This window comes from Macadamia integrifolia, chromosome 11, assembly GCF_013358625.1.
Source record: "Macadamia integrifolia cultivar HAES 741 chromosome 11, SCU_Mint_v3, whole genome shotgun sequence".
Taxonomy (NCBI): domain Eukaryota; kingdom Viridiplantae; phylum Streptophyta; class Magnoliopsida; order Proteales; family Proteaceae; genus Macadamia; species Macadamia integrifolia.
The window spans coordinates 2,624,263-2,648,287 of record NC_056567.1 but is presented as its reverse complement, the minus strand read 5'-3'; the positions used below and the strand labels follow the sequence as shown (position 1 = coordinate 2,648,287).

The 24,025-nt window shown below is 39.0% G+C and overlaps 1 protein-coding gene across 2 annotated transcripts in view; it reads right to left on the bottom strand.

The window, feature by feature from the left end:
- LOC122093938 (solanesyl diphosphate synthase 3, chloroplastic/mitochondrial) overlaps positions 1 to 24,025 on the bottom strand; it is a 31,376-nt gene extending 7,351 nt beyond the window's left edge. The window contains exons 1-9 of one of the 2 annotated variants that reach the window (XM_042664497.1): positions 23,580 to 24,025; positions 20,703 to 20,795; positions 17,120 to 17,200; positions 16,894 to 16,965; positions 14,762 to 14,893; positions 14,149 to 14,235; positions 13,783 to 13,854; positions 5,776 to 5,861; positions 1,710 to 1,842 (exon numbers count right to left, since the gene is read on the bottom strand). In XM_042664497.1, the coding sequence (XP_042520431.1) occupies positions 1,710 to 1,842; positions 5,776 to 5,861; positions 13,783 to 13,854; positions 14,149 to 14,235; positions 14,762 to 14,893; positions 16,894 to 16,965; positions 17,120 to 17,200; positions 20,703 to 20,795; positions 23,580 to 23,711 (888 nt within the window). In that variant the 5' untranslated portion in view covers positions 23,712 to 24,025. The remainder of the gene's footprint in view (positions 1 to 1,709; positions 1,843 to 5,775; positions 5,862 to 13,782; positions 13,855 to 14,148; positions 14,236 to 14,761; positions 14,894 to 16,893; positions 16,966 to 17,119; positions 17,201 to 20,702; positions 20,796 to 23,579) is intronic. The other variant, XM_042664498.1, reaches the window with a different exon arrangement.

The following is a 24,025-nucleotide window of genomic DNA, read 5'->3' as shown; positions in this document are numbered from 1 at the left end:
CTCCTAATAAAACAAGCCCAGTTTGGTGAAGAATCTGCATCAGGCGTATTCCGAGCATTGAACTGTTGCGGATTTAGTAGCAACCCAAGTGGATTCTAGATTAGGTTCTGGTGGGATTCCAGACCTGCAATCAGATGGATTCCTGATTGGTATCTTCTCTCCTATTTCTCTCTTTCTTCTCCATCGAAAACAGGTCAGAATTTCTGAACTTTATTTCCTGCAATTAAATTCTGCAAGCATCTTCTAGTTCTAATATTCAGGTTATTTCTATTCCTAGTTATTGCGTTAATCATTGATCAATCTCTACTGGTTCATGTATATTTGCCATTTCAAGTTGACCCACAACATGGACCAAATTTCAAGCCCATTTCGCAGATTTCAATGATGGTATATTTCAATTTCAACCAGGGTTTAAATTCCAGCAGAAACTGAAATTTGGAACCATGCTTCTGTTCAGCCCAAAAATGCACTATTTCGTCAAAATTTTGGTCATCTCAATCATTTCATTTCGCTAATTTTGGCCACTTCAGTCATTAGCGCCCCAAAATGGCCAACGAAACACATGGGCAAAAGTACACCGTTTCGAAAAAATTTCTGCACATCAGTGGTTTTGAAAACATCGAAATGACATGAGTTCTTGAACCTTGCTCTATATAATAGCCATATTATCTATTTAAATTTAAATAACAGAAGTAAAATAAATTAAGGCACCAATGAAGCCTGCCTGTACAGCCTGTGGAGATGTGATTTGACAATTGGAACCATTGGATAGATATGGTAAATCAGCAACATGCCAATTTCCACAATCAAGATCAATCATTTACAACCCCCACCCACCCCAAAATGCATTGCCATTATCCCCTGTATTCTCAGCCATCCATTTAAGCCCACACACACATGAGCAGGCCTTTTTTTTCCTAATAGATAAATGAAATTTTATTCAAGTCATAACTATTCTAGTTCTATTTAAGTTTCTGAGTTTATAACTCATTTGAGGCAGTGTGTAAATTTATAATTAGTTATAAGGGTATCACTTATGTTTTATTAATTGTAAGAGGTCATGGTTCTCATGTTTGTTAGAAGAGTTCTAGTATCTGTCTTGAAGTTAAAGCAGAATCAAATTTGGGAGGAAAGGGCATCGGCCTGAACAATTTTTGTTTGGGGCTTACCTTAAAATAGTAGAATAGGAACTTCACTTGATACAATATTTATCATTACACTTCTTTTTTTTTTTTTTTTGGGGGGGGGGGGTGGTGTCCGTAGGAGAAAAAATTCACTTCTTTGGAGCCATTTGATGTATGGAAAATCACAGGTTTGTTGTTTTTCCCCCTTTTTGTTTCCTCCCTAAACTCTGCTTAGATTTTCCATTTTCCTCTTCCATTTTCTTTGGATATCTTAACCTTCAATCTTTGCTGAAAGAAAACCTAATTCCCTACTCCATTTCCCCTTTTTACTATTTCAATATTTAACACAGCATTCACATCTTTTTAATACGCCCCAGGGTGTTTCTCTGTCAGTGTCGCATCACCTTGAGGTACACCTAGAAGCTGCCACCTCAAGTGCTTGAGATACACAATGCCTGGCTGTAATTGCCTACTGCATGTCCCTATCAAATGGCAGTCTTCAATGACTTGCATGTTAGGTTGGCATAGTCCATGAAGCTTTTGTGAACCAAGATTGACTTTATGATAAAATAAACGATAACTAACCAGATTTCGGCCATAGTCAAAAGCCAACATTGAGACTTCTGCTGTTTGGCCAGCAAGAAGAGCAATCGCTTTGCAGCTATTCGAAATTAATGATGCTGTCTTGTAGTATGTCTTTTGCAAATAATATTCCATGCTGCATACACAAAGAAATGTTTAAAATCAAGACAAAAAACCTATCAGGTGAAAAAACTTAATGTCACCAACTCCCCCTCTCCCTCTAACCTCCATAATCCAATAACATGCACCACCATCAATAGTAATAGGATGAATTAGATACAATGCCGTACAAACAACTGCCTTGTATTCTAAGAGACATCTTAAGGACCAGCATGAAATGAAATACAAACAAAATTCCCAAGATACAAGTATCAACCCCCATGAATCAAAGTAAATTATTTAGAAAAATTATGCCTGCCCAAATAAAATAAAAAATCCCCCCCCCCCTGGGGCATTTTCTATTTAAGTAATTTCCAGAGGTCAAAATTTAGTCATACACAGGCCTTCAGTTTTGCACTTCCCCGTCCCTCTTCTAGATAAACCTACACCTAGTGCAACATAATTTGGGTATTTGGTCATAGGAAATTGAAACTCTTTGTCCAAAAGTCATTGAGTGATCACAGGATCAAACACACATTGAAACTATTTCAGAGCTATACAGACATGGAAACTAAGTACTTTATCTAAGAGAACATAAAAAATATATGATAAAATGACTTCTGCAGAATTCTTGAACTCAAGACCTTCAACGAAGAAATCTGACTCGGATTTCTTCTTTATTTTTTGGTTGACCATTCAAATTAGATGGTCACAGTCTAGACTGCAGCCCACTGGTCCAGAACAGTAATGCCATCGAAAAATTGGGTGGGGAGTTCTTTTTTTTTTTTGACAAGTTTTTAAAATGAAGAATATCTCCAATGGTGTCTTTTTAGGTTGATCCATCAAGCCTTGAACCTCTGACCTAATTGGGAGGGGAGTTCCATCATGCCAACACAAGGAACTCGCTTTGTCTTGTCCAAAATCACTTTCACGTGGCAGTTCAGTTGGGTTCAAACTTGGTGCATATGTTTCCCACACCATCATATATTCATTCTCAAGCTTTTAGACCAATCAGACATACCCATGAATTGCCATAAAGGTTTACAATAAGTTTGAAAAGTCTAAGAAGCGAATACCAAACAGGAATCATTGGAAAACTAAGGGGAAAAGCCCATGCAAGGTGAGCCATATGGTTGAGATAGGCCACCAAACTGATAGGTGGCCTACCAGGAGGTACCCAAAGTCTATCCAACAGTCAGCCTGCCAAATCACCAATCTGCGCAACTGAGAAGTGGTGGGCAGGATGGAAAGGATCACAGAAATGGGTGTAAAGTGAACATTTTTTCCTGAAAGATTTATTGAACATTGATTTGGCAGCTGCCCCAATCAACAATAAGCTCCAAGAAAGTCGTTTGACGTGGTATATTCATTTTCAACGGAGGCCTAGGGACAGGCCGGTAAAGAAGAGTAATATGATTCAGATTGAAGGAGATAAAAGAATTACGCACAGGCCTAATAACCATAGGAGAAGTTGTGAGGAATGATATGCATAGTTTGGGTTTTGTACCAAGTGTGAGGAATGATATGCATAGTTTGGGTCTTGTACCAAGTATGACTTCGGATAGAGCCTATTGGAGAGAAAGGATCCATGTAGCCGACCCCATTGAGCTGTGCTTCTACTTGCTTGCTGGGCTTTCCTCTTTCTCCATACCCTCAATACTTTCATCTTTCAATTTGCATTTTGAATTCTTCATCTCTCTTATGGATTTATCATTTTCATTTCTCATCTCATTTCTTTTCTCTATTTCTCATCTCTCAATCCATCTTTTCTACTTAGACCGCAGTCTTTACCTACTTTGTTTCGTTCAGATCCATGTAGCCGACCTCATTAAATTGGGATATGGCTGAGTTTGTTGTTATGGTTTGAACCTCATATGACATAGATGATATATAATCTCTTTTTCTTGGATAAGTAAAATTTTGACAGCTTATCGATCATGTATCTAATATTTTTATTCGTGTTGTACCTGTTATAGTGTTTTCATGTACATCAGCATATTCTATGGATACTTCTTGTATACAAAACTTATCATATTTCACAAGAAAACTATTTTATTGACAACAAATAGATTTACCAACTTCAGAGGTTCAGAAAATATACATGCTGAGGCAATGCAGAGCTCCATATGGAAGAAAAAAAAAAAAAAGAGAGAAAATTAAATGAGTAATGAGAGCACTCCACAATGGGACCAACCCACAGACAAACCTTCACGGCAGCAAACACAACACCACCATAAGACAAGCCCACCAGCAACACCAACTGCACAATGCACCAAAAAAATCTCTCTTCACTAGGCCACAAATGCAATTGAAGACAAGACCTGAAATCTACAATCATGAGGCTTCTAGCTAGGGATGTAAATGGATGGTCGAAAATTCGTATTCGATCCATGTTCTTATTCGTTTAGGAGAATCCGTATTCGGAAAATCTCATCCGGAAACTATTTGAATCCGTATGATAACTAATCGGATTCCATCATCGACCGTCCCTTCCCTGATTCCATCCCTGGACTTCCCCCCAGAGCACCGACCAACTCCCCTCCAAGTCCCTCTTCCTTCCTTTCACCATCTCCACCAAACTCCTCCAACCACAGTTCAAGCGAGTCCTCCGGTCTCTGCCTCGTGTCTCCTGCTAAGTCTCCGACGGGTTTCTCAATTGGACTCTCGAGTCCGCCTCCAAATTGGGCATCCCAAGGTTGGTGTCCTATGGCAAATGCGCCTACTTCATGGCCGTCCGTAGGGCCGTGGTCCGCGAGTACACCAACCAGGATTGCATCCCTGACGAGCCATTGGTTCTCAAGAGCTTCAACCCTTGGATCAAGCTCATCAAAGATGACCTCGGCTCTCAAGATTCCGGCGACTTTGGTCCGGGCAGTTTGAACGAGCTCATCAACGTGGTAGCCATGGCTACATCCATCAGTTGGGGTCTCCTATTCAACAGCTTCTACGAGATGGGGATGACCTTTGTTGACTACTAGAATCGCAAGTTCAAGCCGGTGGTGGTGTTTTCAGAGCTGAGGTCTTGCAGAGGATGGTTAATGAATTAATGGTGGAAGAGAAAGGTAAGAAGCAGAAGCAGCTTGCAATGGTGAGGAACCAGAACAGAATTGGGTCCTCAATTCAATTCCTACCTCACTGGAATGGTGCATCTGCAAATCGACACTGGTTCGACATATCGGACAAATTGACATCTTCAACAACCATGAATCGACGCATTGAGCATGAAAACTGGGTTTGCAAATGGTTTTTTTTTCAATCGATTGGTGATTAGCAAGGGAAGCTGAAGATTCGAGAATGAAATGGGCTCTTCTAGTTCTGGTTGTTTCTCTTGATATCCGAAACAGATTGCCTGGTTTGAGGAGTGGAAATTGGGAAAGAAGAGGAAGAGAGAGAGAGAGAGAGAGAGATTGGACAGAGGTGCAAGAATGCTACCAGCCCTATTAAGTTTTTTTTTTTTTTTTCATTGAAGGGTAATATGGTCTTTTGAGGTTTAAAACTAACAACATACTAACACCATCGAAGCCAGCGGAGGGGGGTAATTCCTTCAAACCCTTGGATCCACGTGTAATTTTTACGAAGTACAGGGGAGGGGGGCGTAATTTTCCCTTTTTTTTGGTGGGGGGGTGATTGTTGTGAAGCAGTCACAACCACTCATAGCTCCACCTGCATTCTTTACTAATTTTATTACTTGATTGCAAGCTTAAATCGGTGCCAAGGGTGAGGAATAATAGTGCCACGAACCCAACAGTCTCCATTTTACAGCCAACTGCTCTTATCACATTCAATTTAAATGTCTATTTCTATGTGTGTGTGTGACATGATAGCAGGTGGCAGAAAAGAAGGTTAACATGTGACACTGGGGCTCAAAAGCAATAGAACTAGACCAGCACTTAAGAATTCATGTTCATGTGCTATCCATTAGCGCTCAAGGGAAAAAAATTCCTAGGGCGGATATGCATAAAAGATCTACCTGCAACGTTGCTCGGAGGTAGTAGTCATTTGCATGGTTTCCCCCGTAACAAGATGTTCCACAACTGTTGCCAGTAATGTTACAACCTGCAGATAGAAGACAAGAGGAATAAGAACCAGCTAAAGCAAACAAAAACCATCTAAGGGGAAGGATTTGAAGCCTTGAGCAATTAAATAATCACAGCACTAAGTAAACTAGGATTCTCAGCACAAATGATAACAATACGAATATACAATGAACCAGACCCTTTAATTGATCGGCCACCACTTAAATTGATTCAATGAGGGCAAAGGAATGCCCCCTGGTCGCATGGCCCCTGCGCCCAGACACGGGGGGAAATGATGCCCTCATCCCTGTGAAATGCAATAAACCCACCCCCTGTTGATGTCCATGTGCACCCCCTCATTGGCCCCGGCGCTGGTGCAGGGGCTGCACGACCAGGAAGCATTATTTTTCCCATATATATGTGTTGAAAATATGGAGGCATTTAGTAGTATTTTTAGTATTAGTGGTGACTTTATAACTTACGGTAGTCTTTAGGTTTATATTCATGAGTCATGGTAATGTTTAGTATTGTGGTATTGCTTAGTAGTGTTGCTTTTATGTAAGGTTGAAGTAGTGTTGCTTAGTATTGTGGTATTGCTTATTGTGGTATTGCTTAGTAGTGTTGCTTTTAGTACAGTCTTTGTAACTAATTTGACTTTATTATAAATACAATACACTGCCCAAGGTTGAAGTAGCTAAAGCACAAACTGTGCGCTGTTCTCATTTCCCACGTAACATCTCTTCTCTCTCTCTCTCTCTCTTCTCTTCTCCTTTTCTTCTTCTTGTTTCCTTCTCTTCTTCTTCTTCTTGTCTAATCCTGAGTATATTCAACTCTGACTTATAACATGGCATCAGATCCATGAAGAAGGGGGGAAAATTCTGAAACCTTATTTGTTGAAACATGAAAACTAATGCCAGATGTCACTTATTTTTTGGATTAAATATTTTCATTTCATTCATTGAACAAAAGGCAATTCTACAAAATATGGACCCATGACTGACGTCCACCCACGATCGAACACCCTCTGGCAGCTTCTACCGCCGGAACACCCCCTCCCCTTCCTGAATCCCTACCTGTCGACTCTTTTCCTCCTCCTCCTGTTCCCTCCGCTCCTCTGCTTCCTCAGACAGATTCCACCACTTTTTGACTCCCTCCCTTCTCCAAATCCTCCTCCCCCTCTCCCTCTGAAATCCTGGGCCTCTGTCACCTCCACATGCTCCCATCCCTCCTTCATTGGCTTTCCCCCGTCCTTCGTTCCCCCCACCCTCATCGTGGATTCTCAAGTCGGCTTCTGCCCTGTCGGTCTGCTGGACTCCGAAATTGCCAAATGGCAAAATTCCCTCATAGGCCATTTTCTCAGAAGTAGACCACCTTCCCAGTTGTTAAAGCTTTTCTCCTGCGATGGTACCTCTGATGATGTCATGTATCTTACAGCTTGTTGGTCTCATGTTGGTTGTGGCCTGATTTACTTCTATGGCATGTGAATGGCATTATGATCAGTATATGAAGGTTTTGGACTGTTAGACCAGTTGTGTGGCTGCTGTGCATTTTCTAACCCTTTTTTTTTTCTGTGTGTGAGATTCTTCTCCTGTGGCTGTATTTTTCTGCTCTCCCTTGTGTCTGCAGCTGGACTTGCTTACTGAATTCTGATTGAAGACTTATTCCAAGGTGTCTTCAACCTCTTGCTGGTTTTATACACATGTTTCTGATTGTCATGCCATATGCGATTGGGTACTCTGAAATTTTCTTGTAATCTAGGTTCTGTGGCCTGCGGATGAGTATTGTGGTATTTCATTGCCTATTGTTAGGATTCATCTACATGTGATCAGTATATCTGATCTTATGAGTACTTGTTGCCATTATTGGTATCTTCTTGTCTGCGATTGGAGTACTTATGATTTCATCCTGGTCATGACCTGCAGCTGTCTCTGTTTCTGCCCTGTGGTTTTCTGAGTACTTGCTGCAATGTAAGAATCGATCCCCAATTAGAAAACTAGGGACTAATTCCACAGCAGGATCGTCCCATAATGATTTCAACAGATCACAACATATGAATCAGCAGTAGAACATAACAGAACACCTTTGAATGCTTATCTTGTATTAATAGTCGCAGGTTTAAAGGACAAAAGAAAAGTAAACTCGATAGAGAAGAAGATAGAAAATTGGGGAAGGAGAGGTAGACGAAAGGGGGATAAGATAGTCTCTCTCAGACACGGGTCTCTAACCCACGGCCTCTCACCGCCCCTGCATCTCACAGCCACTGCCACTGCCACTGCCACTGCCTCTCACAGCTTCCAAGCTAAAGCTCTCTTTTCTTAACTCCATCATGTGGGACTACTCTATAGGAGTTTATTACAATATATAAGCATGAATTACTTGCCTCCCAAGCATGGTTTTAAGTATCGGTGCGTATCGTGCCGTATCGGCCGATACGTATCCGTATCAGTAGGCATCGGCACGATACATACCGATACGCTACATAGAATTTTAGGCCCCCTTTTGTGTATCGCCGTATGGTACGTATCGTATCGTTCCGTATCGTATCGGTACCGATACGTACGATACTCTGTGATACGAACTTTTGAAAATCTGGAAATTCCAGAGAGTATCGGTACCGTATCGGTATGTATCGACCGTATCGTGCAGTATCGAGCCGTATCGTACCGTATCGGTATGTATCGACTGAAAATATGAAAATTCCCGTGAATGTGCCTTTTGTTGTTTGAACCAAACACTTCAAACTCTCACCAATAGTTTTCTATATTTCTCTTCTTTCTTCCCCTTTGATTCACATACCTTTTTGGAGACTCAAATGGTAGATTGAAAGAAACATTGTTGAAGTGAATGGTTCAAAGAATGAGAAAAACATAGTCCAAGAAGAACCTTGAACTTGAAAGTTGAAAATTTTGAATAGTAAGTTCTTGAATCTTTACTCACTTTTGTCAACTTTAACCTTAGATTTTCAAGTTTTTTTACAAATCTAAGGTTCATCATAAGGGTGTCAACCGGTCGGGTCGGTTCGGTTTTGGTCGGGCTTAATCGGGCTTGAAGACTTTCAAAGGCTACACCGTGTCCGCCCATTTAACTAATCGGGCTTAGTTATTGAGGGCATGGTACACTTTATATTCGGTCGGTCGGCCTCGGGCTATAATCGGGCCACCTTAATCGGGCTTTAGTGGGGCCTTAATTGGGCTACGGACATGTTTAATGTTAAACGGGTTTTAACCAATTTTTAAACGGGCCCTCTTTAAAATGTGCTCTTATATTTCGGCCCACTCATGCAAGCCCAAAAAAATGACAATAAATTAATAAATGATACCAAATATAACCATTATTTAAAATGTGAACATGTTTTTACTTTTTAGTTTTTACTTTCTAATTTGGGGGGTAAAATAGGTATTCTACAATCATTAAAGGGTCGGGCTAGGCCAGTGCACAATAGGCCGGTCTCGATCGGGTGTTAAACGGTCGGTCTCGATCGGGCGCCCGACGGTCCAAGTGGCAAAACCAAGACCGACCGTTTATAAACGGGCCGGGCTCAAGCCCGACACGTTTAATAAATGGTCCGGGCTCAAGCCTGACACGTTTAATAGACGGTCCGGGCCGGGCCGGTCTATAAATGGTCGGTCCCGATCAGTTTAGTCAGTTCGGGCCACGAATTGACACCCCTAGTTCATCATACTTAGAATCACATTTTGTGCATCATTATTACATGAAATCATTGGATTTATAAGGATTTACAAACTTTTTTCAAGAGAAAATGAGGGTTTCAATTTATTTCAAATTTCTTAGATCTACTCATGCTCAATGATTAAAAATGTTTAGATTTTTTATATGTTATGTAAAAACAAGTGTTCTACAACTTCCATGGAAAATTTTGATTTTTCTCAAAAAAATATATTTGTCTATCAATATGATACCCTCATCATTTTGAACATTTTCAACTCAATATATTTGTCTATCAATACGATACCCTCTACTTAAGTATTTATGCATTCTACATGTTATATATAACTTTTTTTAACTGTTTTTTTATGCAAAAGTGTATAAAAATGTGTTCCCTATCCATTTATATGCGTATCTTTAGCGTATCTTAGCGTATCTCCGATACGATACGATACCCTCCGATACGTATCTTAATTTTGACCGACCGATACAGCGACCGATACCGATACTTTAATCCTTGCTCCCAAGAAAGTAGAAAAATAGAACTTTGTCACTGGACAAGTTACATAAAAAAGGAAAGAAATAAAAGGAAACTAATAATAAAAGAAAGTCTCTAGAAGATCTTCCTTGTTCACAAAGTATCAAGCTCAAAAAGGAAATAAATTGAAGAAAGTCAAGACAAAGGAAACAAAATGCAGCAAAGTCTTCACTCTTCCAGAACTTCCCAAATCAATTCCTCTTGCTGTCCTGTTGTCCAAGGCTTAACTAAAGACCAAAAATCTTCCAAATAACTTCTTATGTTACTGTTCACGTCAACAGTACTCTTTTTTTTTGGGGGGGGGGGGTGGGGGGAGTGGGGGAATATTCTGGTCCTCCTTCATGCTTTGACCTACATCATGCTGATTTAATATATTGATTCTGTTGTGTTGAGATCATCCTCTGATGCTTGAGGATGGCAGTATGATGTGCATATAGGAGACTGCTTCTAGTTTCTTTAGTCATCAGATCGATTTTTCGGCAGTGCTTGATAACCTGCTATTTTGGCAAATGTGACGTGAATTGCATACCAGCCTTTGGATCATCTTCCTGTTTTTGCAGTTCTGTTTGGTATACTCCCCCTCCATTATTTGTCCATGTGTACTGTGTAGTGCTACACGTAGCACGTCAGGACGAGATTGGAGACTATCATCTGAGATATTTGAAGATTAATGTTATTATCTATTCATGTCATTTTCTCGTGTCATAAGCAACGCGTTTTCTTATGGTTATTATTGTTGGCTCATGTCACCTTCTTATTTGTTCGTGGCATTTGTTCTCATCATCAACAACGGGTTTTCTTATGAAGATTATTATAACGTTATGTTGCTAGTACGCAAGTACCTTATGTTGTTATAGTGGTTCATATTACCTTGTGTTGTTATTATCTTTCGCATCTTACCTTATGTTGTATTTGTGGTTCACAGCAGCCTTATGTTGTTTTCTGTGGTTTGCAGTAACCAATGTTGCTTTTATCAGTGGTTTGCAACAACATGTGCTGCTTTTTTATCAATCTTCTTTGTGAAGATTACTACTTGGCTTCCTTGAGAAGGGCTCATGATGTTGTAGTTGTTATGGTATTCTAGCTTGCGATCGGCATTTTCTGCTGCTTATTTTCTTCGTCTTTGTCAGGATTTATTCGACACGGAGATTTTTCCCTACTGATGCAGGTGGTAACTAGTGTGCTTATGTTGGTGATGTGCCTGGAAGATGTTGCCGCAGTTCTGTTATTGCTGACCATTTGTTCTTATTGTTCCATGTTGGAGCCTAGGATATAGATATGCTCCAGCTTGAGGGGGAGTGTTGAAAATATGGTGACATTAGTAGTATGGTGGTGTTTTAGTGTTAATGGTGACGCTTATCAATTGTGGCAGTATTTAGGTTTATGTTTATGAGTCAGTGATGTTTAATGTTGTGGTATTGTTTAGTACTGTTGCTTTTATTAAGTGGGACCATTAAAGTCTTTGTAGCTAATCGGCTTTATTATAAATACAACAAACTGCCCACGGTTGAAGTAGCAAAGCACAAACCACGTAAAATCTCTTCCCTCTCTCTTGGTTCTCTTCTCCTCTGCTCCTCCTTAGATCCTGAATATATTACCTCTAATTTCGTAATAACACACATATATTAGGGATCTATCAAACATAGGTTGGGTTGCGCCAAGGTATAATTAGGCCCAGCCTGAAACTGGTCCCATAGTGTGGCCCTTGAAAACTAATGAGGTGCGCTTCGGATTCAAAGAAACTTCATCCCAGCCCATTTGTATATACAAAAAGGGCATACCCGGTGCATGATGCTCCCGCATGTGCGAGGTCCGGGGGGGCGAGAACTACACACCTTACCCCAAGAATGTCGAGACTTTTTCGACTGCTTGACTCCAGGTCACAACATTCGTACCTTACTGTCGGACCAAGCGCGTCTCTTTTGTACATTTAGCACACAATACATTTTTATGTATTAAATTTATTATATACACATGATAAGTAGAAATAAGAACTTCAATAGGCCTAGATTATTAAGATATAGTCCCACTGTGCCATCTCAAATTAATAGCATATATAATTTCACAGGCAAGCTCAATCCCATATGCTCTAATGAGCAGAAGCCTGGCCTAAGCCTGAGAACTTCCAAGCACGTATGGCCTACCCCAGCCCATCTCCTGCCTTCACCCAGCTCAATGACACCTTTATTTACCAAAAAAATTCCCTCCAGGGTTAAAGTATCACTGTACCATATCGGATGATATGTGTCGGTATGGCCAGTATCGATACAATACAGTAAAAAAGAAACCTAGTGCACAAGGCTCCCGCTACTGCAGGTTATGGGAGGGGCAAATGTCTGCAGCATTACCTCCCTACTTCGCAGAAGAAGCTGTTTCCAAGTTTCGAACCTGTTACCAACATGTTGCAATAGTGCAGCTTAACCATTGCGCCAAAGTGTCGCCTACTATCAATACGATATGACGTAGGATTCCAGGAATTTGAGAAGCTGAACATGCTCAAAAGATGCCTAAAGCATTTCGCTTTGATCATTTGACCGTCCGCCGAGTGAAACAGTTCCTCGCTAAAGAAAACCAAAGTTATAGTCCAATACTAAAATTATTTTTCAAAAGAAAAAAAAAAAATGTTTGTATTGACCTACGGTCCGATATGATCTGATAAGGAACTGATACATTCCAATATAGGTAAGATGCGCCTCCTTAAAACCAGCAAAACAGAAACCATGAGTGAGATACGAAACTGAGAGCAACCGAAGGACTTGGAAACTTGCTTTTATCTTTGATATGAGTAGGAGGAAATCATCAAACAGAAAAAATGGCTCTAATCTTCACCATTTCAATAAGTTTTAGGGACCTACAGCGTTCAAATTATGGATCGAAATCGATTTGCGCAAAAAGAGATAAAGTTGCAGATCTCTATTTTTTTATTTTTTTTTTTCCGTGTGTGTGTGTGTTATGCATCACTAGATTAGGTAAGAACGATCCAAATCCTTGCATCAAGCTGATATATGAAATGCATATTACATAATAAAGCGTCTTATGCTATAAAACTGTATTTTATATGTATCATAAGTACATCCATACATTTCTTGACCATTTCCATGCGTATCTTAAGTGTACCTTGCATCTCTCCGATAAGATACGTCTCTTAAAATCACCTCTCCGATATGATACCCAATATTGATACTTAAATCTTTGATGCCCTCCACCCAAACACTTTTTCAAATTTTGTTATTGACCAAATAGGGAGATTAATAGTTGTCACTTGTCAAGGTGACTAGGCGACCCAAGGCGTCCTCCTAGGCGCCTTAGAAGTGCAATATATGTAATATAGCAATGAAAATTTTATATAGCTTATATGCAACATAGAAGCCATATTAAGCAATATGATATAATTATGCTAGTAATGATCTAATATGAGGGGGGAAAAAAACATATAATAAACAAAGCATACAATATTAATATAACATATTCATCAAACACAAAGTGTAAACAAAAATCGACATAAACTCGTGTAGTATCAACCAAGGCATTTTACTGCCTTGAACCCAAGGAGCATGGACGCCTAGGTGGCGTTAAGGCGACAACTTGACAACTATGATGAACATATACATACAAGATAGTTAGGAGCATATAACAGATATAAATATTGGACCATATGACTAAGGTACAAATTAACAAGGAGAAAGGAACTCCATCAGGTCTACAAAGAAAGTCAATTATTGCAAATGAAGGATGGAGTTTCTAACAAATTATATACCTCTGTGTTTTTCAGAGAAGCAAGTGCAACACAAGCTCTAGAAAGCAGGAAATCACCAGCTAATACCGATAACTGCAAGAGATGGACAGAAACAGCATCAGGTACAAAACACTTACTTCAAAGAAAACTCATCATAGTCAGTGGGGAACAGATGTAGTAAGTGAAAAGAACTACCATGGTGACTAACTGAAAAATCTCTTACCCATTCTGTTGATAACTAATTTAAACAAAAAATAAAAATTACTTGCAAGTAATGAATATATGAGATATTTAACATGTCTATGCAGCTATTATCCACTACCAAGAAAGCATGCTCTAGCATAAGAGAGGGAAAGGGAAAGGGACATTGCAAAGAGGGAAAAGTACCTTATTTCCCATCACAACATTTAATGAACCAATACCACGCCTTGTTTCTGCGTCATCCAAGACATCATCATGGAGAAGGCTTGCCACCTATAGCAAGGGATGAAACAAGTTCATTAAACTCAAGCAACAATAACTTGTAGGAGACAGCATGCTGCAGTTAAAGAAATAATAATAATAATAATAAGGGAAAAAGAACCCTGCCAGCAGGAGACACCCAGAGACGGTGCACGAAAAAACCACGCTGCCCGTGCGCCCATGACGCTGAAGATGCCGGTGCACACACTCTCATTGGTCCCACACACTGGTGTGTCCTGCACCAGCAGGACAGGGTTCTTTCGCCCTAATAATAATAATAATAATAATGATAATGATAATGATGATGTCAACGAGCTGATGAATAGTTAAATTTTGTATATGCACTCAAGCTTGTGAATGTCAAATGAATCATTTTGTGACCATGTGATATTTCTCATTAATAGGTGTCCAACAATTGGGCAGTTCAGAACTAACAACATGCTAATCAATCTCTAGCAGAATTACACTGATGGGGCTGAGGCTAGCCCTGCAATGTATAATAGGGACAAAAAACAGAAAATAATTCGAAAGCACTTACATGTATCATCTCAGTGATCTCAGCAATACACTGCTGCCTTTTACGAAGCCCACCTGATAAGGTATCAATAACACCATCTGAAGCTGATTTTGGAATTTCCATATTCAATGCCGTTGCCATCAATAATAGAACCTGCATAAATCGTCCGTCTTCAATTCCATACAAGAGAAAACCACAACATATGATATAAAAGACAGGTGGAAATGTCTGACGTTGTAAGAAATGTTATCCTCATTTCCAAATTCTAGAGAGAAAAATTGTTCAGATTTCTCTTTCCAATAGATGAACATTGTTGACCTGCACTCTTCAATCTGGACACTTGATTAGAGGGCACTAACTTGGAACCGGACTCATGCAGTTATGCCTCAAAATTTATTACACTAGCCATTCAATCGCATATTTGGACCACTATTATGGGCAATGAAAGACTCTTTAAGCGGTATACAATGTTAGAAGTTGCCGAAATTACTGAAATTATCGGTTTTGCAAGAAACCAAAATGAAATGACTCTCAACATATAAACTGCAATGTAGCCATAATTTTGCCAAAACCAGAGGAGATGGCCTATAAACCGCAATTTCGAACATTGGTTGTGTACAAGGGACCTTTCTTTATTGTGTGAGGGACCTACTCAGCCAAAAGCATGGGCTTGCCAGGAAAAAGAATATACAAGAAAAATAGTATAATCCCAGGCACATCAAACAAAACTAAAGTGATAAAAAGTAAATCAAGATTGCATCACTGGAAATTACACTGTTGATAGTGACACGGGGTCCCACACTGAGCCACTCATTGCCAAATCATCCCAATAGAACTGCTACATCGAAGCTGGCACATGCACAAGATTTTCCTGGCCCCTTCCAATTATCTCTATAATTCATAAAGTGGGAACAAACCCACGGGCCACACAGTCAATGCCGAGATCTGAGCCTCCAACAATTAATTGAGACAAGCGCACAAAGAAACGGAGATTTTATTTTCGAGCAATTATGAGCTTACCACCAAATTTTTCCAGCATGATATTTGCTTTATGATGGGTCAAGATCAAGATCATAAACACCACGGAAATGTGTGTAAACCTCATTTTGAAAGCATCCTCTATCTGTTCCTATTTTATTAAAAAATAATACTCACTGCCAGTACTCTATTACTTCTGTCAATACAGGTATTCTCTCACATGTGAAGTACCCATGACCATTTGTCAGTCATTAGCAACACATCATCCAATCAATTTCTGCACTACCCCAGAATTTAATTGTATCTGTTCATCAGTATTCTCAAGTAGACTCCAGTAAAAGGTCCACACAAGCAGATCCACAAACAATTTACATGAAATCATAAAATTATCAATCAATTTATGGCTGCAAGGTATTGCTGCCTACGCGTCCAGGCACCTTGGTCACCTTGTTGGTTTGCCTTGCGGCTAGGCCCCTCCAACGCCTTGGGTCGCCTAGACACCATGATAACTATAATTTATGCACCGTCAGCTTCACAGCAGCAATTCATGCTTAATTTGTGTACTTCTTGGGTACACAAGCAAAATAGGTCTCTTTATGTTGAATGCCTTCTTCTACTACCCAATTAGATACACACCAAAAGACAAAATAATTCAGCCGAACAAGGAAAAAGAGAAATTAGAAACAGCTAAATATGCTAAAGCCAAGGTATCCGGGTTGAGGGCCAACCTCTTTGTTCAAGATTCATTTTCCAATTTACCTTCTGTTAGCCTGAAAAAGTTGACAACCCCTCACCCGAAAAAAATACACTTTCCAATTGGGTAACTGTCTCTTTATATGAAAAAATGTCAAAACCTTCAAGTATTATTGTCTTAGTATATCTTCTTTTCTCCTTTTTTTTTCTTCTGGATTGATTTCCTAATTTTGAGAGAGAGAGAGAGAGAGAGAGAGAGAGAGAGAGAGAGAACAACAACAACAATAACAACACCGCCTCAGAAAACTAATAGCATTAAGAGATAAATGGGGATTCTGTTGGGAGATAAGACATACCAACCACTATAACATCTATTGCAAATCTAACTAAAAAGGGACTACCACAGGAAACAAGCAAATCCAAAAAACCCCTGGACAGGAAATGGTTGACCAAATTGATTTGTCAGCATTATTAGCTCTTACCGTGGGTCGGAATCTCTTTCCTTCCACCCCCATTTTAAAGAAGTACTCAGCAGCCGACGCAAGCCTAGGGACCTGTAAGAAATCAAGTCTCATTTTTAATTACATAATAATAATAATAATAATAATAATAATAATAATAATAATATCAACTTTTTCTTCCATTCCAACAGACATGTCCAAAATAAAATTCATAACTATAACAATTAGAAAAGGATAGACCCAATACCTCTGCGACCACCATTTCCCGCAACCCATTAGCAAGAATCGACAGTTCATCTGCAACAAGGGAAAATGGATCCATCTGTTCCTGGCACACACCAAATCATTTATCTCAATAATGCTTATATATGATGTGGCAAGAAAGGTCATCGATAGTAATGATAGCACACTGAACCAATGGGAGCAAACTGTGGAAATCTAACATTATATTATAATTGGAACTCAAGAACTCAATTGTAACCCCAGGGCTGAAGGCACCCCATTCAGCTTGTGACTCAAAATCAATAAGGCATAGCTGTCAAGGAATTTCCTACACCTAGGCATCCAGGCAATTCAGGACGGACAAGGCATGTAGTCGCCTTATTGCATGCGTGAAAGACGACCGCCTTGGCCCTCCTTGTGAGTTGGACAATCAACTTCTTGTGGTTTTTTTTTTTTTTTTTTTTTTTTTTTTTTAATTGTTATAAAAGGTTTAATTTTTTTATTCGATTCCTAACTTATTTAACCAATTGCATACAGGATTATCATACACATCACTACATGGAATCATAGATTGTAAAAGAAAAAATCAAAAGGAGGAGAAGAAAAGATCATGAATCTGCTGAAACCCTCGACTATCTCTTCCCTACTATGAGACATAACCCAACCACCGAGGACACTCTCTCCTCCTTTTCCTTAATTTCTTCGTGTCTCTGCTAAGTGTTACCGCAGGTTCTTTTTTTTTTTTTTTTTTTTTTTAATCGCAGGTACTGGTTCCTTCTGTTATTTTTAGTTGTGGTAGAACTTACAAGTTTGGTGTTGGATACCCTCTATGCAATTGTTGCACTGAAGAAGAGTGCACATCTGCCAATAGTGTGGTCTAAATTCTGCCCTTTCAGGCTATCGATGGTAGAGTCATTACTCATATTCTAATGCACCAGCTGGAATTTATTATTCTGCTTATGCTCCATTTTTTCCCACTTTGTTCTTCTTCTCTTCTCTTTTTCTTCTCCCTGTTTCGTGTGTGAATAATTCTACAGCTGCCATCATGTCTTGGTGCTGCTAGTTTATCAAAGTTTGTTGTGAACAATCGGCCAGTTCTGCTATTGTTTGAGATATTTGTCTTTCATGTGCTGGTTTATCAAAGTTTGTTGTGAACAATCGGTCAGTTCTGCTATTGTTTGAGATATTTGGCTTTCATGTGCTATACATAATACATATAATGCTTTCAAAAAAAAAAAAAGAACGCCGCCTATGGGCCCTTCCACCGCCTTGGGTCGCCTATGTGCCTTGACAACTATGGAATAAGGGACCTACACCTTGAAATGACTTGCTTCCACCCTTGATAATATTAGACAGATAAACCATTGAACATTAGCTTTGGTCATACAGGTTATATAACCAAACTACACAACCAGCTAATATAGGCAATAGCATTATAGGCAAATTGACCTCTCGCCATAGTGGTCAAGGCGTTGCCTAGGCATCCAGGAGGCCTAGTTGGGGTCTGGGCAACTGTCGCCTTACTGCATTGGTGCCTTATTGCAAGGTGCAGCACTTATTTATGTCAAATATCATTTAAGTTTAAGAATTAAGTTCCAAAAAGATAAAAATTCAACCACCCCACCAGTCCAAGAACAAAAACTGAATTTTTTGTTCTAGGTGTGATGCAGATATGGCTGCCCTTTCTTGGTTGGACCAGCATGACCGGCTTTGGAAGCCAAGAGCCAAGAAGAACCGGTCCAGCCCAGGGTTTTGGTCCAACAAGGGTTGGAAATAAAATTAGTAGTTTACTTAGTATTTTATTTCATGCTTTTAGTTTCCAGACTTGAACTAGGAGTAGGATTTATTTCCTTGCTTTGGTTTCCTTTTATAGTTGTTTCCTAATTTAGGCTAGTTTCCATTCCAGTTAAGTTTCTAATTTCATGTTCCTATTTTCCTATATATTGGTTGTAATCGACTGAAGATTTAGAGAGCAATTTGATTATTGAATGAATGTGTGAGTGTAAACCTTCTTTTTCCCCTCTCTACTCTTATTTCCCCTCCCTTCCCATAGGTTCTCCATCAAGGTGCAATTTTCAACATTCAAATGCTAGGATTTTTTCTTAATTCTGAAAATTTTCACAAATCTTATCATGGTAAAACATTGCTAAAAACCAAAATTCCAGTAAAATAATCTTTTGTTTTGATGTCAATAAAATTATTTTCATTCAGGAGATTTTAACAGCATTCGCACACTTTAAAATAAGTTTAACTGAAACATAACTTTGTCATTACAACTCAGATTTATGTAATATTATACTTGTTGGAAAGCTGGTATGTGCTCTAATTAATATAAAAGAATCTCATGTAAAAATAAAATCATTTGACCTGTCATATCAAAGAACAGGAACATTTCTCTAAATGTTAATTTTTTGACGACTTGATGTGACTTTATGTTGATTTTTGAAGACTTGATGTGGCTTAATATTGATTTTTGATAACATGGTGTGGCTTAACATTGATTTTTTTATGATACAAGGCATTTGTAGCATACTAAATAATGACAGAAAATAGGGAAAATAACACTCAGGCGACTTGGTCGCCTAGGCGGTGCAAGCGCCTTGTCGCCTAAGCACTTAGGCACCCCTCCACTGCCTTGGATAACCTTGCAGCCTTGACAATTATGCCTCTCACTGGTTTCTGGATTTCAACATCAGGAAGTGTTTTCACACCATCGATTGACATCAACTCATCCCAATCTTTAAGGAAGGGAACGGTGCTCCCAAGTTCAGGAAAAAAAAAATTGGATATCTCTTGATAGCTTGTGATAGTCAGTTTAGATAATTGGTTTAGGTATTAAATGATTTGAGGACAGCAGTGAATCAGTCAGAATAATCCACCTGCAGTCTGACAAGAAAATACTGGCCCATATACGAAAACATGCAAGTGTTGAACAGGGATGCGCTTGAAAATAGTTCAGAATTAGAGGATCACAATCAGAGTATCAGACAAACTTTATACAGCTTTTTTGAACTTTGCTCGATGCGATTATCTGTTCCTCCCATGAAATTTATACATTAGGTGATTGAAATAGCCAATCTGGCTGATTGGTCTCTCACATAATTCATCAAACGATAAATACTTCCCAACAAAGACATCTGAAGGTTCCTACGCTTCCTGGACTCTGCATGATTTTTCTTCCTATGATTGCATGCATTATTCTAATTTCACGTTAAATACTGAAAACAAGAAACAGCATTTTGCACTAGAGCTCATAACTACCCACAAAGACAGCATATACACAAACAAACGAACAAAAACAAGAGTAGCAAAGCATAATACACGGTTTGAACTTGTCAATGAGAAGTGTTAGAGGTAGTTTTGTGGTTGCCATAGCACTACTCAAGCTGTGGTGTTTACTCGTGTCCAGTTAAGGGTGCTTTGCAATTAGCATAATGCATCAACAATAACAAGACACCCTTTGGTGGCCACATGTTACACCACATGGAGTGACTTGCAATGACTGCAAAAGCAACTGCCATTAAAACTCTTCATTGACCACATAAAGTTTAAAGCACTTGAATAGGACATCAACAACCAGTCAAGATGATCTAAGCAATAAGACTGACCTCAATAATGGAGTTCCTCTCATGATGGACTTGATACCTGATTCCATGGATCGCACGCAAACCCGAACAAACAGTTTCTCGGTAACCCCAAACCTACCATCCACAGGAACAATTGCATATGCGTCATCAACACTGATTTAAATGCTGAAACATTGATGCAGAAATATCATGTGAGACAGAGAAGGAAAAAAATTTGGCATCTGAAGTCTAACTCGGGAAATCTAGGAGGCAAAGCATTAACCCAATAATGCAACTGTTCTGAAAATGGACTTTTCCCCAGACTGGAACATCAATGTATTAAGAAACTAACATGGTCATCTACTACAGCAAGTTGGAAATAAGAAATCACTGAATCTGATCCACTTATACAACACTTTGAAGCTTGTCAGTTGTAAGTTGTAACAAAAGGAATTTTCATCCATGATACAATAGCCCACCACTCCACTAACAGTTAAACATGCAAGCATGAAATCAAAAAGTTTCATCAAAACCCACACCTAAACAACCTACGTGGTCCACCATCATTCAAGGCTCTTTATGTGAGCAACACAAGATATGTGATTAAGTTCATAAGTCTCTGCATTGACTTCACAAAAGCCTATGGTATCATGTCATCCACAAATCAGAAGTGAGATACCTTTCACCCTGTCTGATCCCCCCCACCCTCCAAAAAAAAAAGAAAAAAAAAGAAGCACAAATTAAAGACCCCCAACAAAGCACCAACCCCAAAATTAAACCAGGACTCAAAAAATTAATTCACAAGTGAAATAAAACACCTAATATCACTCAGACTGAAAACTTATTACAACTAGTAATATTGGACTTACCATCATAATAAGTGAACTAATAATAACAACTGCATAGGGCAGTTGGTGAGGTTGTGGCGCTTCTAAGCCCACTCTCAGCAGGAGATCTCAAGTTCGAGTCTCCTGATTGTTACCTTCCCCCTCCCTCCTTCTATAGTGTACCCATCTAAGAAAAAAATAAGTGAACTAACTATTAATTGTAAAAACAGGATAAATAAACTCCTAACTAAGACAAACTAAAATAAAAGTGTAATTTAAAATGAAACACAAAAGTTACAATGTCAATAGACTCAATACCATTCGCGGAAATAAATAATCTGACATGTTTTTCCACAAGAAAATAACCCAGGAACAAACTCAGGAATACAAAACCCTATCTAAAAGAAGAGACAGTCCAGTATCAAAGAACCAACTGCTGCAGGACATCAAACTAGCACATCTTGTTCCAGGTTGATTTTTAGGTGGGTTAACCACATCTTGTTCCAGGTTTATTTTTAGTGGGTTATCATTTGGGATCATTTACGTATTTAGCCAACCATAAGAAATCAACTAGGTGTTGCTTTCATAGGAGGCAGCTGCTTTAGAATGGTTTAGTAATTTTGTAATTTTTATAGATCGGTCTTTGGTCTCTTATAGTTGGGCGTTTTTTGTCTGTCTTTGTTTTTAATAGGTATTGGGACATTGAATCAACTAAGTATCTTTGAATTAGTAATTGACTTTTCTAATAGGGTTTTTATAAGATTCTCACTAGTGGAGCAAAAGGACAATCAAGCTTATATCATTTCCTGCGTTATTAATAGGTTTTGTTATTGCTACCTAGAACAAGAAAAGATTAGTTCTGCTATGAGCCTCTGCCACGCATGTGGATGAGGACTTCATATGGCAGCTTTGGAACTCTCAAGGATCATTGGTTCAAACACTAGTAACTAAGATATACCCTACTGAATTTCTATGCTTCTTGCTTCTAAATTCTTCACAATATCGCTAACATTCAACTCTGCATGCAGAGAAGTCAACCATTATCTACAAATTCTACTTATATTCAACCCTAGGAACTAGATTAACTGTACCTACTTTTCTGATTTTTGTTTCCAGATCCTGCCTCAATATCTCTGCAGTTTAATTCCCCTTGCAAATACATCAAGCCACTGTATCATTCTCACTTATTACCAACTGCAACTCAAAAGTTAAAACCCAAGTTTTCCCAACTTGAAACCTTAATCCATTGACCAAGTACCATGCTATAAAAATCCAACTTTAAACTTTTAAAACAGCCACTAAGCCTCAACCATTTCTCAAATTTATACTAAATTCCCCATATAACTCAGCTTTTAAGGTTTTAACCCAAATTTCCTCCATGGATTAATTACATATTCTCTCATATCCTTTGTTTCCCCACTGCAACGGGCACAAAGCAACAGCCTCCCCACTGCACCAACAAACATGTTTGAGAAGATCCCCCAACCACATGAGCTTATTTATTCCTTGTCTCCCAAGCCACATCAGAGCCCTCTCCCACCCCACCCCATTTGCATAGACTATATCCCAAAAATCGCATCAAATGGATGAAGCCAAGCCAGTTGATCAATGACTTTTTAGTATCAATTTTCTGTTTTAGATAAATTCACTTCACTGTTCTGGTTCTAGCATAGAACCAATACTTCCGCACCCACAACAGTAAGGAACCTTCAAAGTCAGCTTCAGTATCCATGACAAAGAAATTATCCTCGTAGGAGGAACAGTCTCAACACAAAGTGAACTAACACGTTTCTTGTATATGAATCGACCACGATAGAATCAAGAATACTCCAACCAACCAAAGTACGACGTAGCCTTTCATGGCTCGTTATGTAAATATTGTTTTTTTTTAAACCTATCCCCAACAAAATGGATACTTCAAATCACCAATGAACAAAACAAAACCCAATCTCAGTAAACACCCATATTTGAATCAAACTCCAATCCCAAAAAACGAAACTAAAGAAATTAGATCAGCAACCCACAATAAATATGAATCCATATTCAAACAAAAAAAAAAAATGCATAAAATTGGAGCTTCTTCGATACTTACCCTATCAGTAGAAGGAATAGAATTACAACAATCGGAAGGAAACGGTAGCTGCACTTGTTGACAACAGATAAGACCTCGGCAGTTTTTCAAACTGTTCCTCGACAACCGAGAGATGAACCTAGAAACCAACATCTCTGATACTAATATAAATCAAATAAATAGTTAGAAAGCTTGAACAAGTAACCCGTTAATGGGGATCCAGAAAGCTCGAACAAAGAACGTTAACGGGCGCGGAATGGTAGAGAATGGAGAGAGAAGTAACCCCTCGTTGAACGAGTGGTGTTAAGGAAGCCCGTCAGTTTAGAGAAGGTAAATGGCCATCTTTGGTTTTGTTGACTGTTGACTTAGCCGACGATTATTCTCTGTTTAACTCTCTCGTTTATTTACAGTCATCGTTACTAATCGACCCAAAGCAGAGGGGAAGGCGGCTGCGTGGGTTTTTCTGT